The following is a 15,711-nucleotide window of genomic DNA, read 5'->3' as shown; positions in this document are numbered from 1 at the left end:
TTAGAGTAACTTATTGCGGGAATCCTTTTTTTGACAGTTTATGCACGAGTCGTGTCAAGCAATCAATGTTATTTTAGTTCAGTATTGTTTGGCATCCCATCACGGAATGACTTACGCCTGAAAAACATTAATAAATCTTTGTGTAAAGAGTGGGTTTCGAGCCCTTTGCTCAACTCATAGTCAACATAATTGTCCTACTGGGCGTAGTATTCGCAACATCATCACCAATCTTGAGACCCTGCATTTCGTATTGAATAACATTCGGTCAAAAGTAGACCACGTCCAGCATGAAGTGAAAAAGATATAGCAACCGTAGCTGAGAGCACCATTCGCACCAGCTCTGACTGACGTATGGAATAACTTGGCGCATTTTACGTCGAGATCTTAAATTGAAAGCATACAAAACAACACGCTCGAGCTTCCCAAGCGACATCGATTCGTTCTATGGGCCCTTGAGGAGTTCCAAGAAGATCCGACGTTGTTAAACGAAATTTTGATCAGCAATGAGATCTATTTCTGGATTAATAGGTATGTAAAAAAAAATATGGCCCTGTTTGGGTCGAGGAGCAACCTGAAGAGATTCAAGAGCTGCCGTTTCAACTATAAAAAATAACGGTTTGGAGTGGTTTATGAGCAGGTGGAATCATTGGTTCATATTTCGTCCAAAATTATGCCGGTGAGAGCGTAACCGTCTAGCGTGATAACCGATTATTTGATGGCTGAAATTGAAGTTCGTGATCTCGGCGACATTTGGTTTCAAACAAGGCGCTTTAGTTGAATCAATCAATGGATTTATTGAGAGAACACTTTGAGCAGATAATTTCACGTTTTAGGCCGGTCGATTGCCCACCAAGATCTTGTGATATCACAGTCAGATTTTTACCTGTGTGGATATGTAAAGTGTAAAGTCTATGCGGGCAATGATAATAAACATTCTCCATTAAATTTGAAGTTTCTGTGTTTTTTCTTTAACAAAGTAGGGCATCTCGAAATGGATCACTCTTTATTTAACTGCAATTTTATTTCGATTTGTTTTGGGTGTTACTAACATTCGTTAGGCGAACCAAAAATTTATACTCTGTAGCAACATGTTGCGTGAGTATCATACAGATTAATGCAGGAAATGTCTACTGAGTAATTCATACCTCTCAAAATTAAGCTTTAATTTGACTTGTATGTATATATTTCAAATGTACACATGTACTTATACAACCACCTACATTAATGTGTATATATGTACGCTTTATATATGTGCATAGCCATGTAAATATAAATATTCACAACATATTTATTACAAACACTCAATTTTTCCACACTTCAGCGAATTTTATTTACATTTTCACTTGACAAATACGACAAAACACCTTCGTTGCCACCGTGCGTCTTTACTTGCACCTCCTGCTCCTTCAGCTTGTCGCCTGCGCTGGCATATCGCTTTCAAAGCGAATTTATGCACACACATTTCGCTTTCTGACAGCCGGGCGCATAAAAAATTCACCGCTTTTCCATTTGTGCAAATAAATTCGGCAACATTTGTGATTACGCACACACACAAACACAAATTGCATATATATACAAACATATTTGCATAACTGTAAGTCGGACTGTACCAACATAAGTGAGCAGTATATATGCATACTCGCATAAATGCACCAATTTGTGTTTATGTATATGTGTGTGTGTGTGTGCGGGAAACACTGCCAGCTGACAACCTGCTGGGCAAATGCACTCTAACACCATTTTTATTTATTTATGATTTTTCTTATGCGAAGGGAAAAATCAAAATGAAAAAGCATGTAAATTTTCACTTGCAACATTTGCCACAGCGCTGTCTCATGCATTATGCAGGCATGTCAGCAGCGACGTTGCACCAACTTCGTACCTAGAGCACTGAGTAGTAACCGACTTTTTGATGCAACAAGCAATCATAAGGCGGCAGTGCGCAGAGTTGAGGTCTGGAATTTTATGGGCGCTTCTCTTGCATTTCTTGGTCTAGTTTTGCTTTATGATGACATATTTTGGTTGGATATGTGTGTCATCGAATAATAATTTTTGGTAGTGCTTGCATGTCTCCAAGCAAATATATATACTTTTAGCTTCATATGAAATTTTTATATACTTTTACAATTCTTGGTACTCACCTTCACCCATATTAGCGCCGGTTCGGGCGTGCCTTTCGGTGGACCACATTCCAGTAAAGCCGTTTCGCCTTTAGCCACACGTGTGTCCTTCGGTTGTGAGCGAAAATCATCGCGCAGAACTGAAATGGAAAAAGAAAACGACATCAGGAATGATTGAAGATATACTTTAGAAATATTTCATAAATACATGAGGGAACAATATGATACATAGCACTGGTTTAAATATACTGATCTTCCAAGTACGCAAGAGATTAAGTTAAACTTGAAGCGGTGGAGTGAAATTATATGGAACGGTCTAGACTGAAACAAAACGAGCGTAAATTTTAGAGCAACGAGTGGAACCGAAACGAAATTTAAAAATAATGAAACCTAGTAAGGTCAAAGAACTAGATATAAATGAGAGCTATGGAACGCATTTGAAAAATAATGAGACCTAAGGATCAATCAATTTGATTGTGAAGAACTGAACAAAGTCAACGGAAGCGAAATCCAGTAGATTGGAACGAAAGGCATGTAGCATATGAATGGAAGTGAATGAAATTAAATGGAAGGCCGGAATGAAATTAGTTTGAATGAAGAGGAATGTTTTGGTATCGAACAAGTATGACAAATAGAGATTTCCAATTACCTCCGAGACTGAAGAAGCCTCAATAGTGAAATGAATTATCCGGATATTTTAATTTAAATTGGTTAAGCTAGGTGGCTCACTCCTCAAGATGGCAGGGAATCACACTTAGACAGCTGTGAACAACTCTTCCTGAAGCCAGATACAAACTTCTGTATTTGGATATTAATTCTCGACAAAGCGCCTTGAACCTATCACAAATCGGTTTAGTTACTTTATATTTTTTCTGCTATTAGGTTCGACATATTTATTTTAGTCTTGATTTGGTAGAGGTGGGACATACGAAAAAGAAGTGTTGCGATGATTCTATTACATCGTCTTCAAAGCAGTTTACTTAAGCCTCCGGAGGAATTTTAAATCGATATTTCATAAATAACTTTCGGTCAGTGTCTAGTCATAACTATAGTCTCATAACTATTAAAAGTTGAACCTTGCTGAGGGCGAGAAGATCTTCAGATCTTTTGTGGCTTACCCCGAATCAGAAGCACCTTACAATTACACAGTTGGTAGCATCTGATCAGCGCTTGACGAGTTGAGTGGCGGCCCAACCAACCGTAGATAGGTTCCGCAAGAAGTCAGTGTGCATTTTACACGTTTCCATTCTACAGCTAGTGAGACAAAATTATCTGATCTAGCAAGCACATCAGTTTGCAATTTCCTGGAAATTAGTTGGGACCATTGGGTGCCCGATGCCTCGATATCGAAGATAAGGGGTCGATACGTCCCCATATTAGGCTCGGGCATAGAGTCAGCGTTTTCAATGTTAGAGTCGACATTCGTGGTCAATCTGAAAGAAAATGAGCTTCGAACCCTACATATCTGACACCCATCTTCCTATGGTCCGACAATCGAAATAGCTCGTTTCCTGGGTCTACCTTTGGATGACTTCAATGGCAACTTATGTAAACCTTACCATCCTAACGGGGATTAGGTATCCGTTACAACAACAACAGATTGAGCTCCGGAACAGTACTTCCAACATAAATTTATCCACATTCGCTTGGAAAGACCCTTAAGCAATTATCAAGAAGATCGAACTTTGAGATATATTGACATTTAAAGGCGGAGATAAAAGGTTTAATAGTAAAATGTAGAAAAGCGAAGTTCCAAAGGCAAATGGAACACAATAAAGTGCCAGCTAACACAAACTAGCTTAGTGAGTGCGACGTTCCGTTGCCAGTTTCAGGTTTTCAATATACAATATATTCTCAATTTATTTTGACGATTTTATTAAAATAAAATAACAATTAAAATGGCCACTTATCAAAATGCTTTTAAGTGACGCTCAGAAAAGTGATTTTCAACATCCAAACCCACAACAAACTATATATAACTACATATGTATACATAAGTAAAATATATAGAAATACATAAAGACATCCTCTTCACGCAATTATTTCACACACTATCTTCCAAACATAACATATTAATGGTGTATGGCGTACAAGTTATAATAATAATCGTAATTTTATGACGAAATTCCATTAGGGCAGCAATTAATGTGATCACCAGCGTCTCTGTGTGGGTGTGTGACCGGCTTAAGCGTTGTTTAAATAGATTTTTATGCGGCAACAACTTGAGCAATCGTCGAATCAACCTCATAGGCGAAGCCACAAGCCGCTGTGTAGTGAAGAAATTGTGTCATGCGCTGCGCATGCGCATAGACGCGCCTACTGCTTAAGCTGCTAATCAAGTCGCACTCACTAACTGCTTGAATAACACAAGTATTGTCAATGAATTTATGTGATTTTAATTGAAAGCTAAGTTGCATGGTTAGCCAATGCATTTCCGTTCGCAAGTGAACGTGCAACGGCGTATTGCGCAGTCTACTGCGGGAACTGTTAATCACAAGTGCAGTATAATCTCTGAGTTTTATGTATATTACTTGTTTAATTATTTGTCTGCTTCGTTATATTTGCTTATAGACATCTTTTTTGTATGACTTTGCTTGTGGCATGCACGCTTTATACTTAATTGTGCAACATATTGCGGCAATTTATGTCGCCGCAAGCGTAAACATTTATTTAAATGAGCGCGGTGACAAAATGACAGCATTCACTTTAATCAGCGATATGCAAAATATATTTTTGAATATGATTTTATTTGTATACCCTGAACAGGGTATATTGAGTTTGTCGATTTAGTCATATCAGTTTGGCTGCCTCGAACTTAGTCCCTCGGTTTTTGAGATATCGATCAGAAATTTTGTACACGTTTTTTTCTCCCCAAAAAACCGCTCTTTTGTCGGTATCACCGATATTGGACCGCTATAGCATATAGTTGTCATACAAACTGAACGATCAAAGTCATGTCTTTGTAAGGAATTTTTTTTTACCTGCCGAGATATCTTCAGAAAATTTCACACAGATTATTGCCCAAAGCAAAGCTAAAATCTCCCCAGAAATTTTATAGATCGAACCACTAAAACATATAGCTGTCATACAAACTGCTCGATCAAAATCGTGTTCTTGTATGGAAGACTTTTATATTTCACGAGATATCTTCACGAAATTTGAAATAGATTATTTTTTAAGACAGCAGTATAATCTCCGAAAAAACCTTTCAGATCGGTTCACTATCGCATATAGCTGCCATACAAACTGAACGACCAAAATCAAGTTCTTTTATGGAAACTTTATGTCATTAATGAGATATCTCCAAGAAAAGCAACGGTGCAAAATCCGAAAAAAATGTTCCATGTCATGTAGGGTATTATAGCTTCGTTGCAACCGAAATTAACATTTTTCCTGTCTTTTTTCACTTTCAACCAACTCGAAATCACTGCAACACTTTCTGACATGCTGCTGTCATTTTGCTTCTAATCACCCGTGCAATTATAAATGAAATTCAATTCAATTCAATTCATTTGGTGTTGCAAATGCATGCGACTTGACTCGGCTTGACTTGCAATTGACTTGCAGTTGATTGGTGTCGACTCGCAGGCGGCGACGCGTTGCGGCTATAAATCAAAGTTGTCGCCACTTTATTTAATTTACAGCTAGTTGTGATACACCCACCCAATTTTTGCGCCCAGCATTTTCGAACACTTTAACTGTACTTATTTTTTCCATACCTAGTTTTTCTTGCCACATAAGCGAATGAGCCAGCGCTTTCGAAATCCCAACGGTAATGCATGGCGCTGCATAAGTTTGGCGCAAGCGTGGCAAAAGTGGCGCAGACAAAGCGCACGGAATCAACCGCAGACAAGCGCGACACCTTTTTCAGCTGAAAGTGGCATGTGGCGTGAGGTGCTGTGAGCGCGGTAATCGCTGCCGCCATGCTGGCCTTCAAGCTAACCACAGCTTGTGCGACCTTCGTTGCCTTTTGTGACAGTAGTGTGTTTGTGCAACAGTTTTTGTCGTATTTGCTCTAACACTTTAATGCTTTTCAACGATTTTTTTGTCACTAATTTTCCATATTTATTTCATATTCAATTATTTGCTTCCTGCTTCATAAATTTTCCTTGAATGGCAATTCAATTCAATTCGCAGCAAAACAATTTAATTTTATCTGCGCTTTTTGCTCCACTTTTGATTCAAATTTATTTTCCATTTGGTTTTTTGAGATTTTCACTCCGATCCGATTTTTGCACCATTTTTGGCCGCTTTATTGCACCTACACACAAGCGTTTAATTGTTTATGTGTGTGTGTGTGTGTTGCCATTTCATTATTCGCTTTGTCTCCGCGATTTGCCCATTGTCTTGCGCTATAAATATTTTAAATATATTTTTTGTGACACTTTTCCTTTGCCGCTTATTGTTTATGCAACGCCAGCAAGTGTCAGGCATAAATTTTCGCGCTGTCAAGTTGCCAGATTCGCTGCAGCGGTGCTGAGTGTGCGCAGCCATTGAACAGTTCAATGGAAAATGGTGTTAATGTATACTATAAATGGCCTATACAAATAAATATAGTGAATATATTGAAATTTTAACGACTTTAATTGTGCTGCAGTGCCACTATTATTTGCCAAAATACAAAAATTGTATGGCAAATAAATCACTGAGCACAAATAGATTTTGCGCAGCATGCAGATAAAGGATATTTGAATTCATTAGATCGGTCTTAAAGCCTATATTGCATATTTTCTAAACAAAATATATTCATTTTATTTGTATTTGGTATATGTGTCATAAAAAAATTCAATTTCCTTTGAGTCTCTCTCATTTAAATGCCTTAAAAGCCGATAGTAAAGGCTTAGCCGACAAAAAATTTTTTTCTATGAAAAGCTTCTTTGAAACAAAATATATTATTTCCATTTAATGAAAACTATAGGATTATATATGTATAATATATATATAAGATGCCTTCCAAAGCGAACTGGACTTTTTGAATCTAGCGCCCCCTGGTGGCGCCATCTATATGTCGACTGGTATGCTCTCCGACCAACGAGCTAAAACATTCGTTTGACATGCCTTTGGACCATGTAAAAAGCTGTATTGAAGCAGAAGGAGACTATTTTTAATAAAATAAATAGATTTTGCCGAAAAAATCATTTGTTCTGTTTTTTTTAAGACCTGTTTACTACGTAACACACCTTGTATAAAGCCCCTTCTGGAAGTTTTTATAGTAAGTTTAGGAGTTTTTCGTTTTCGTCGGTTCGGAGACTTGACTTTCATGAAATTGAGAAAATTTCTGTGAACACAAGTTATGCAGTTAAGCACCTTGTATACTATATATATTAGGGTGGTCAAAAATAGATTTCCACTTTTTACTCGGAAAAAATTGGTTTGTAAACACATCAAGAATACTCTCCAAGTATGAGGCGCAAAGTACAGATATAAGTTAGGTTAGCTTATACCCCTTGTGATATCTAAATACTTAACAGTGCTAAAGCTGTTAAGGCAGCTCCTAACAAATCTGATTCGCCGGAGATATAACTACCTTATAAAAGCTGGTCAATGAAGGAGAAAGCGGCTGGTTGATGCTTCCACCTCAACTTCTTCCTTACAGCTGTAACAATAAACGTTTGACAAAGCTTAATTCAGTTCAGTTCAACATATACAGAAGCTGAGGAAGATGATGTAGAAACATCTAGATACCTTCTCCTCTACTGTCCAGCTTTCGCCAGACTAGGGCTGTAACACCTCGGTTGCCTTACTAGTAACGAACCTTAACTGGCTGGAAAAGATGTAAGTCGCCTCAATAAATTTGTGGAAGGATCAAAGCGCTTTGTCGATATGCGGCAGGCTTTTTCATCCACATCTAAGAGTTCTGGGCATCACAACGGACAGTTATTGGTGGCCTCACGAGTAATCAGCCTATTTATCTATCCTTACCTATATAATACCCAATATACTATCTATTTCATAATTTCCAACGTTTTTCTAGAGAAAGCTAACTCACACTTAGCAAGAGTTGTCTTGTCTTGTGGAAATCGTAGCTACTCAATTGCAACAAACTTGATTCATTTCTGATGCGAATGTTTGCTGGTGATAAAAAGTGGACGCTAAATGTGGCCAATCCAAGAAGGTTTTGCTATATCCTTGATGGAATCGGAAGGATTCATCTACCATGAGCTGCATTCTTAAGAAAACCTTTAACTCGAATCTGTGCTATCAGCATTTGGACCATCTAAAAGAAGCAATCGTTCGTAAGTGCCCAGCTTTTGGCCAATGGAATAAGAATTGTGCTCCATCAGAATAATGTCAAACGACACACATCGATAGTGAATCGACAGACGCTGAGCTTGGATGGGAGAGTCTTAAGTATCCAACTTATAATTAGTATGAGCTTGGCATCAAGTGATTATCACCTGATCCAATGGTGGTAAAAAATTCACCTTAAGAGAAGCTCGACAGGCTCAGTTAAAAAAAAAAGATGAGTATTTCTATATGGGTGGGTACGTAGCGAGTTATTACACCGAATTGGAAAGCTTCCTAAAAATACCTATTCAGATCTAACCGGAATCATTAGAGACAGCTGATATTACACCTGCTTGTCGTTGAGACTTAGAAGAAGCAAACTTTCAGGCATAAAATTAATAAGAAAAATGGTTTTGGCTAATTAAAATCAGTAACTCAACAAGGCATAGAATGCAAAGCAGCGAAAACGATATCAGCGGTGTATGTTACAGATAAAAATAAAATGATAATTGCTAGGCGAAGCGCTCAAGAATGCCTAACGCGCACAGCAATCAAGGACACCAGCGCGTTTAAGCCACAGGGCAATGATAATTGCAACACACATAAAAGTGGCACATTCATGCAAAGGACTCCAAAGCGTTTCATGTAAAACAAATGCTTTTTCCACCATTTTTCCGAACAACTGTTCATTTCATGCGACACACTGTTGCACATTCTTGCTTGTAATTGCGTAGGTGTGTGTGTGCGCGCTTTGTGGCGCTCACATTAAGTTGCTAATTAAAATATTAAATTAGCGTCACGTGAGAAGCGATGCGTGCTGTGGCTACGCCTAAGTGTAGGCAACTGAAACTACTACTCCTCTACCAGCTGAGCGCTAACGGCAATAGAGCGCGAACTCACACACACTAACGGCCACTTACACACACTAACGTGCACTTACACATACTAAGGCACGCAATTAAAAGAAACGAAAGGATTAAATTCTCAAAGCGACTCAATCTAATTGCGGAAATTCGTGGGTTGAGCGCCGAAAGCGTGGGCGGCGACATGTGTTTGGCAAATTAGCGCTGGCGCGTACGAGTGCGTGAGTTTGTATGGGGCGTGAGTGTGTATGAGTGCGCTATATGTGTGTGAGTGTGAACTATAATCCACTTGCTATTAATGTGTGATTGTGTTTGCGCGCGCGCTTGTTTGCATTGCAGTTTAGCTGGCGGTGTATGCATTTAATTATGCCATAATTAGCATACAAAAATATTTGCAACATGCGTGATGCCGCTGCAGCGCAGAGTGTAAAGCGGATTGGCTTTGAAGGTGCTACCTAAGCGCGTATAAAGGGTGAGGCAAGTGCGCAAGGTAGCTGCAAGTGCGTGGAGTTTGCTGGAGCAGGAAGAGTTAGAGCCGAAGGAGAGTAATACAAAGGTGAGACGCGTAACTAATTGAATTGAAAATGTCTGGTTTAAGCAAACAAACCCACACATAGACACACTAACACACACATGCATAGCTAATTGGCTCTTCTTTCATTGTGTCGCATTTATTATTAATTCATTTGTTCGCTCTCATGCTGGTCGGCTGGCGTTGAGTGCCCCAACGCCTGAACGCCTGCGGCTGCATGATGGCACAAAGTAAATACGCACAAACTGTTTGTGGCAAATACAAATAGAAAGGTGCAAACATACGCATACTATGTAGCCACATGTGTGTGCTTGATTTGCATTGTAAAAGTGGCAGCGGAAGATGCTTGATGACGGAGTTAATGCAAATCACACACAAAGTTGAAGGAAAGCGTCTAAAATTTGTGCTGTTGTTTGGCTTGTTTGTGTGTATCTGTTTACTTGACACTTGCATTGGCTGGCAGTGTGCTTCGTTCTGTTTTATGGTGAGTTGCATATTTATTGTATGGAAAATACTTTTATATGTATTGGCTTGTACCGCTGATATTTGCAAATGTTTGTCAAGCTTTCTGTGCTTTCTTCTGTAGGTATGTACATATGTGTTTGCGTATCTTTGTCAAGTTCGCGCTGAGAGTTATCTCAGCTGTCAGATGCTTTGTTGTAAGCCCTCAAACTTATATAAATATGAAGTGAGGCTGCTGAACACCCTTTGCCTCTTGTAATCGTATAATATAAATATATTTGTCTGAACTTAAACATGGACTACGCGTCATTTTAACTCAACGATGGCAACATGCTCACACTTTTCCACTCATGTAATGTATAGAAATGTTATATTGTATGTATGTACATATGTATATACAGTATGTAAGCATACGTTGATAGATGTCTGTCTATTGCTTGTTCGTTTCTTGTTTATTATTCTCTCAACTGCCGCCGTCGTCACCATTGATGCCTCTTGGCTATGGTGTCGAAACCATCACTGATAGTGCCAATAATGATAATGGAGCTAATGCTGTTTTAGCTCAGTGAAGCCGTTATCGACACCTCAGTTGTTGTTATTGTATAATAATCTTAGTGCAAGAGAACTTGGAGGAATCGTGAGTATATTTGGTGCAAGTAGACTAGAAGTGAGAATATAGGACCTACCATATTATCATTCTAAGTCCCAAGGCATACATAATCTACCGTAATCTCATACCAACTGTCGCTCCAAATACAATATTATACTGGTGTGGGATTATTTTGAAAATTTTGTAGAATCCCATATTGTTTTTGTATATAAAAAATGTGAGAAAACCCGTCGAAACATTAATATGTATAATATTTTGTATACCCTGTAAATTATCGAACATTTTCTATCAAATATTATATTTTGGTTGAGAACCGAATATGGTGTATGACTTGGATTAATTTCAAATAGTTCGTTTAACATTTCGCCTAGTTGTAGGCAACGTTTTCTTTGAAGTATATCCCATTTAGCATTTATGAAAGATGTTTCCATTTACTTCGCTATAGCTAGTTTGTTATACTCAAGGATACCACTTAAAGACGTAAGCAATTTTAATTTAGGTTAAATTGCTCTGGTATAATAAATCCATAAATCCATGTCATAAATCATTCAACAAAATATTAAATTATTTCCGTCAGACTTTACAGATGTCGCTATTATAAAAAGTTCTAAATTTTACTTTTGAAAGTAAACGAGGTTTAAGAAAGCAAGAACGAATACACCCTAAGCCCCTCAGATGACTGTTATTATAATTGTAAATATAAATTTCATCAATCATTAAAAAAAATCATAAGCCTAAAAGTATGCTACAGTTGTTAAAATTTCATTGTTAATTTTATTTAATAATTATTTTCAGAATTAATTCCATTAAACCAACTAAAAACTCTAAATGGCATTGATGAAGAAAAAATTGGAGGCTTATTTCTGTAGTTTATACATTTCCTATTTCCCAAGCCTAAAGATATGCTTTATTATTGATCAAAAATGTATATACATAAGTATGCATCAAATCTCAAAAATTCTTCCTTAAAAACTTCTAATTTTTTTTTTCAGAATTAGCTTATCTACAACCTCAGCCTTTTCGTTTATATTAAGCTGCAACAATGAATCGGTGGATGGAGTCATGTGTAGAAGTTCACGCAAGTGAGTGGCCAGAAACGATTCTTTTACATATGACTCAAGCAGCTCACGACTTCCGGTCTTTGACCAAGTATCCTCTGGGTAGCCTAAGAACATCCGTTTGAAGGCGAGCTAAAGTGAGAAGGCGAAACATCCCCTGCATAGGGTTGTGCGCTGGGTTTGGGACCCGCCACGTAAAAAAAAACACCCCCAATGAAAAACTACCAACAGCCTTGGATGAGAGACCCCCCTTTTGAAAGTCCTCTCTCGACGAACAAAAACCAAACTCTATAAGTCGCTCATAATTCCCGTCCTGCTATATGGTGCAGAGGCTTGGACGATGACAACAACCGATGAGTCGACGTTGCGAGTTTTCGAGAGAAAAGTCCTGCGAAAGATTTATGGTCCTTTGCGAGTTGGCCACGGCGAATATCGCTGTACGAGATATACGACGACGTTGACATAGTTCAGCGAATTAAAAGATAGCGGCTACGCTGGCTAGGTCATGTTGTCCGGATGGACGAAAACACTCCAGCTCTGAAAGTATTCGACGCAGTACCCGCCGCGGGAAGCAGAGGAAGAGGAAGACCTCCACTCCGTTGGAAGGACCAAGTGGAGAAGGACCTGGCCTCGCTTGGAATATCCAATTGGCGCCACGTTGCGAAAAGAAGAAACGACTGGCGCGCGGTTATTAACTCGGCTATAATCGCGTAAGCGGTGTCTACGCCAGTAAAGAAGAAGAAGAATGAATCGGTGGCTTATCTCTGTTAAATAAATTCTTGTCAAATCGTACTTTCTAAGCCTCATGATATGCTTTTCTATCTCATTTTCCTTTCAAATCCGTTAGAGCGAACTAGAGTGTTTGCTTTCCATTCACAAAATCCGCATTTTTATGTCGCAAACACCTTGTTCAATACAAAAATGAATTAAATTTTACCTAAGCAAGTCCCCCTAATTACACAACCGCGTACTAAAACTTCCCACTTGTAACTAGTCTGCGAAAAAATTAGCATACAAGCGTTAACCATTAAAACGCTTTGATATCAAAATTCGTACGAAACTTAAAATTCATTTGAAAACTCTCAACAATAGCGAACAAATTAAGGTGCTCAAATTTATGCGAGTATAAATTTGGTAATTGGATACACCTGCTGATTTTTATATGCTACCTGAACAAACTAACAGTGCGCCACAACAGCCACTGTACAACGGCATGCAAACACACGCACAAAACAATCCAATTTAACTAGCAATTCCAAGAGAGAAAGAGAGAGAGTGTGGAAGTGGAGTAGCTGCTTTATGTTAGTGCCCGTTTTATGTTCTAATAAAATGGTAGGCATTTAAAATGGCAAGCAATGTGCCACACAAGATCTCAGCGCTTAGCTGTTGTTGTAATTGTGTGTGTTTTTGTGGAGTAAAATGAAGATTTATGCAAGATGGCATTAAAAGTTAAAAGTTAAACACGATTTGTATGCCTTGTACATTTCTTACTAGCTGTTGTTGTTGTTGTTTTTATTCGCAGTCGTTGTAATAAATAAACGTTTATGTGCTAGTATGTGCAACACGAGTTGGCGCTATAAAAAATCTGCAGCACGAAACAAAATTTAAATCGCTAATGCCCACCCACCCAAACACCTTCCGGCGGAGAATGGTCAAAATACATACATATGTACATGTGTATGTATATGTGTTTGTTTCGGCGCTGGCTTGACCAGGCATTTCTTTTCACATTTTTTAATGACCCCATTTTATAGCGACGGCACACGGTGTTGTTACAATAAGAAGTAAATTTAAAGAAAAGAGGCGAGTAACAAAGCCACGCACACATACATGCAAACAAATATACCGTTATAAAAATAAACAAAAGTATAAATTTAATTGCCGGTTGTTAAATTTATTATCTTTTTGTATGTTTGCATATGTATAAATGAGCTATATTTACTACCTATGCCTGCAATGCGCCTAAAAGTATGCCTCAAGCAATTGTAAGGAAGGCATAAAGGCCAAAATTTCAACGAAAAGCGCAATAAGACTGGAAAATTTTAAAGGTATCTTATTTGCATGTAGACAACAACAAGTTGGTGGAAGCGGAATTTTTCATCAAGCCTATATTGACAGTCTGACGCTTAGAAAAAAATTTTCAAGACTTTTCAGTCATGCTACAAAGTACGTAAAAGTCAGCACACTCAACTATATTGTCTGCATTTAAGTGGTGACATGGAAATAAGCTGATTTGGTTTGAGCGCCTAAAAGTAGACAATACTTAATGGCATTTGGCGTCAATTGTACGCAATAAATTCTGGAAAATTTTTATTTTTTATTTACTTAAGCATTGAAGCAGCACATTTTACATTGTAATAAAATGACGAGTGTGAGAAGGTAGTAAAAACCAGAGCAGAGCTGGGGTTCAAATATGAAGAAGGGTACCCAGAAGAGCAAGGCTATAAAATCGTAGAATCAATGTTAAGTTTGAAGTGTTAAAAATTGTTAAGTAAACATGCTATAAAAGAAAAAAAAACTGGAAAGTAACATGGAGCTACATAAATATAGAAATAATTCAAGGGTCGGAAAAGTGATATTTTACAACAACTACAACATAAAAACTGTTTAAAAAATATTTATATGTGTGGACATTCAGCAATTCGTATGAAGCTTATGCATAAATTTTGTCGAGCTTTTTTCGACATTGTCATTACTAACTTCCGTGGTTCACTATGTGCTTAGCCTTAAGGTGTAGAGAAATTATTGGCTTACTTATTTTGTAGTGGTCTTTTAGGAGAAATTTAATATTTCCATTACTTTTGTACCAGAAATAAATTTTTTTAATCTTTCTAACTCCAAAATTCCATATAATTCATACTTCTATCTTCGGACCATTAAGAGATATCGAAATTTACTACGCCACAAAAGGTGAATTGCCTCAATGGAATCTTATTAAAATGAGCGGCATTACCAGCACCTTTTCTAGACAATCCAAAGGAGCTCTTAGAATGGTCTCGTCTATTCAATTATGCAAATATGTTTGTAGCGCACTTAAACCAGAATGCCAACAGTCATTTATCAGCGCTTTGTTCTCATAGGAATATGCCCATTAAATAGGCTAATAAATCGAGGCATAAATTCGCCATAAATTCTACAGCACAATAGGTAGATTGATTGTGCTTTGACAGACAAGCCAGCGCCATTGTTGCTATAAAGCTGATTAGAGGCTTCCATGGCAACGGCGATCATAGCGTGTCTAATTATTTTACAATGGCTGATTTGATGCTGCAAATATTTTGTTGCCTCGAAAAGCATTCCATAATAATAAAGGACAATGGTCTGTCCTTATTGTATAGCTTCCGGCTGCCTTCTAAGTGTTGTTCGCCTTTGTCTGCGTTAAAGTTTAATTTCATTTACTCAAAAGCACAGGGAAATATTCAACGCTTCTTAGTTTATGCGAAAGAAAGTTGTATGAAAAGGTGCTGAATTGTGAAACAGTGGGAGTTGGTAGACAACATGAAGCAATAAATGCTTTCGATAGTAAAAAAAATCGTTAAAAAATACCAGATGTCAGTTTTATGCTTTTTGATGTTCTGTTTTCTTAGATTTGAAACCTATTTAAGTGAAAAAAAGACAACCAATTCTTTCGGGTACTGCAAGGAAACGAACTTGCGCGTATATAAACTGCCAGAAAGAATTTGCTCCTTATTGAGAGGCCGCGCTTGCTCCTATACCGTTAAATTAGTGTGTTAAACCTATAATTATATCCTGAGCAGAGTATATTAAGAAGGCCAAAAAGTTTGCTAGGCCCAGAAAGTAAGGTCGGAGACCCTTTAATATATATGTATACATATCT

At 37.8% G+C, this 15,711-nt stretch overlaps 2 protein-coding genes across 5 annotated transcripts in view; both read right to left on the bottom strand.

Annotated features, from left to right (window-relative positions):
* Positions 1–15,711, bottom strand: part of LOC105230025 (protein sax-3) — a 363,063-nt gene that overhangs the window by 65,886 nt on the left and 281,466 nt on the right. For all 4 annotated transcript variants that reach the window (XM_049452774.1, XM_049452773.1, XM_049452772.1 and 1 more), the window contains exon 5: positions 2,142–2,260. In XM_049452774.1, coding sequence (XP_049308731.1) covers positions 2,142–2,260 — 119 coding nt within the window. The remainder of the gene's footprint in view (positions 1–2,141; positions 2,261–15,711) is intronic.
* Positions 1–15,711, bottom strand: part of LOC105229981 (apolipoprotein D) — a 527,418-nt gene that overhangs the window by 396,375 nt on the left and 115,332 nt on the right. The gene's annotated exons all lie outside the window — the stretch shown is intronic.

Source organism: Bactrocera dorsalis, chromosome 3 (genome assembly GCF_023373825.1).
Source record: "Bactrocera dorsalis isolate Fly_Bdor chromosome 3, ASM2337382v1, whole genome shotgun sequence".
Lineage (NCBI taxonomy): Eukaryota > Metazoa > Arthropoda > Insecta > Diptera > Tephritidae > Bactrocera > Bactrocera dorsalis.
The sequence above is the reverse complement of the archived record's forward strand: the minus strand, read 5'-3'. Positions and strand labels throughout refer to the sequence as shown.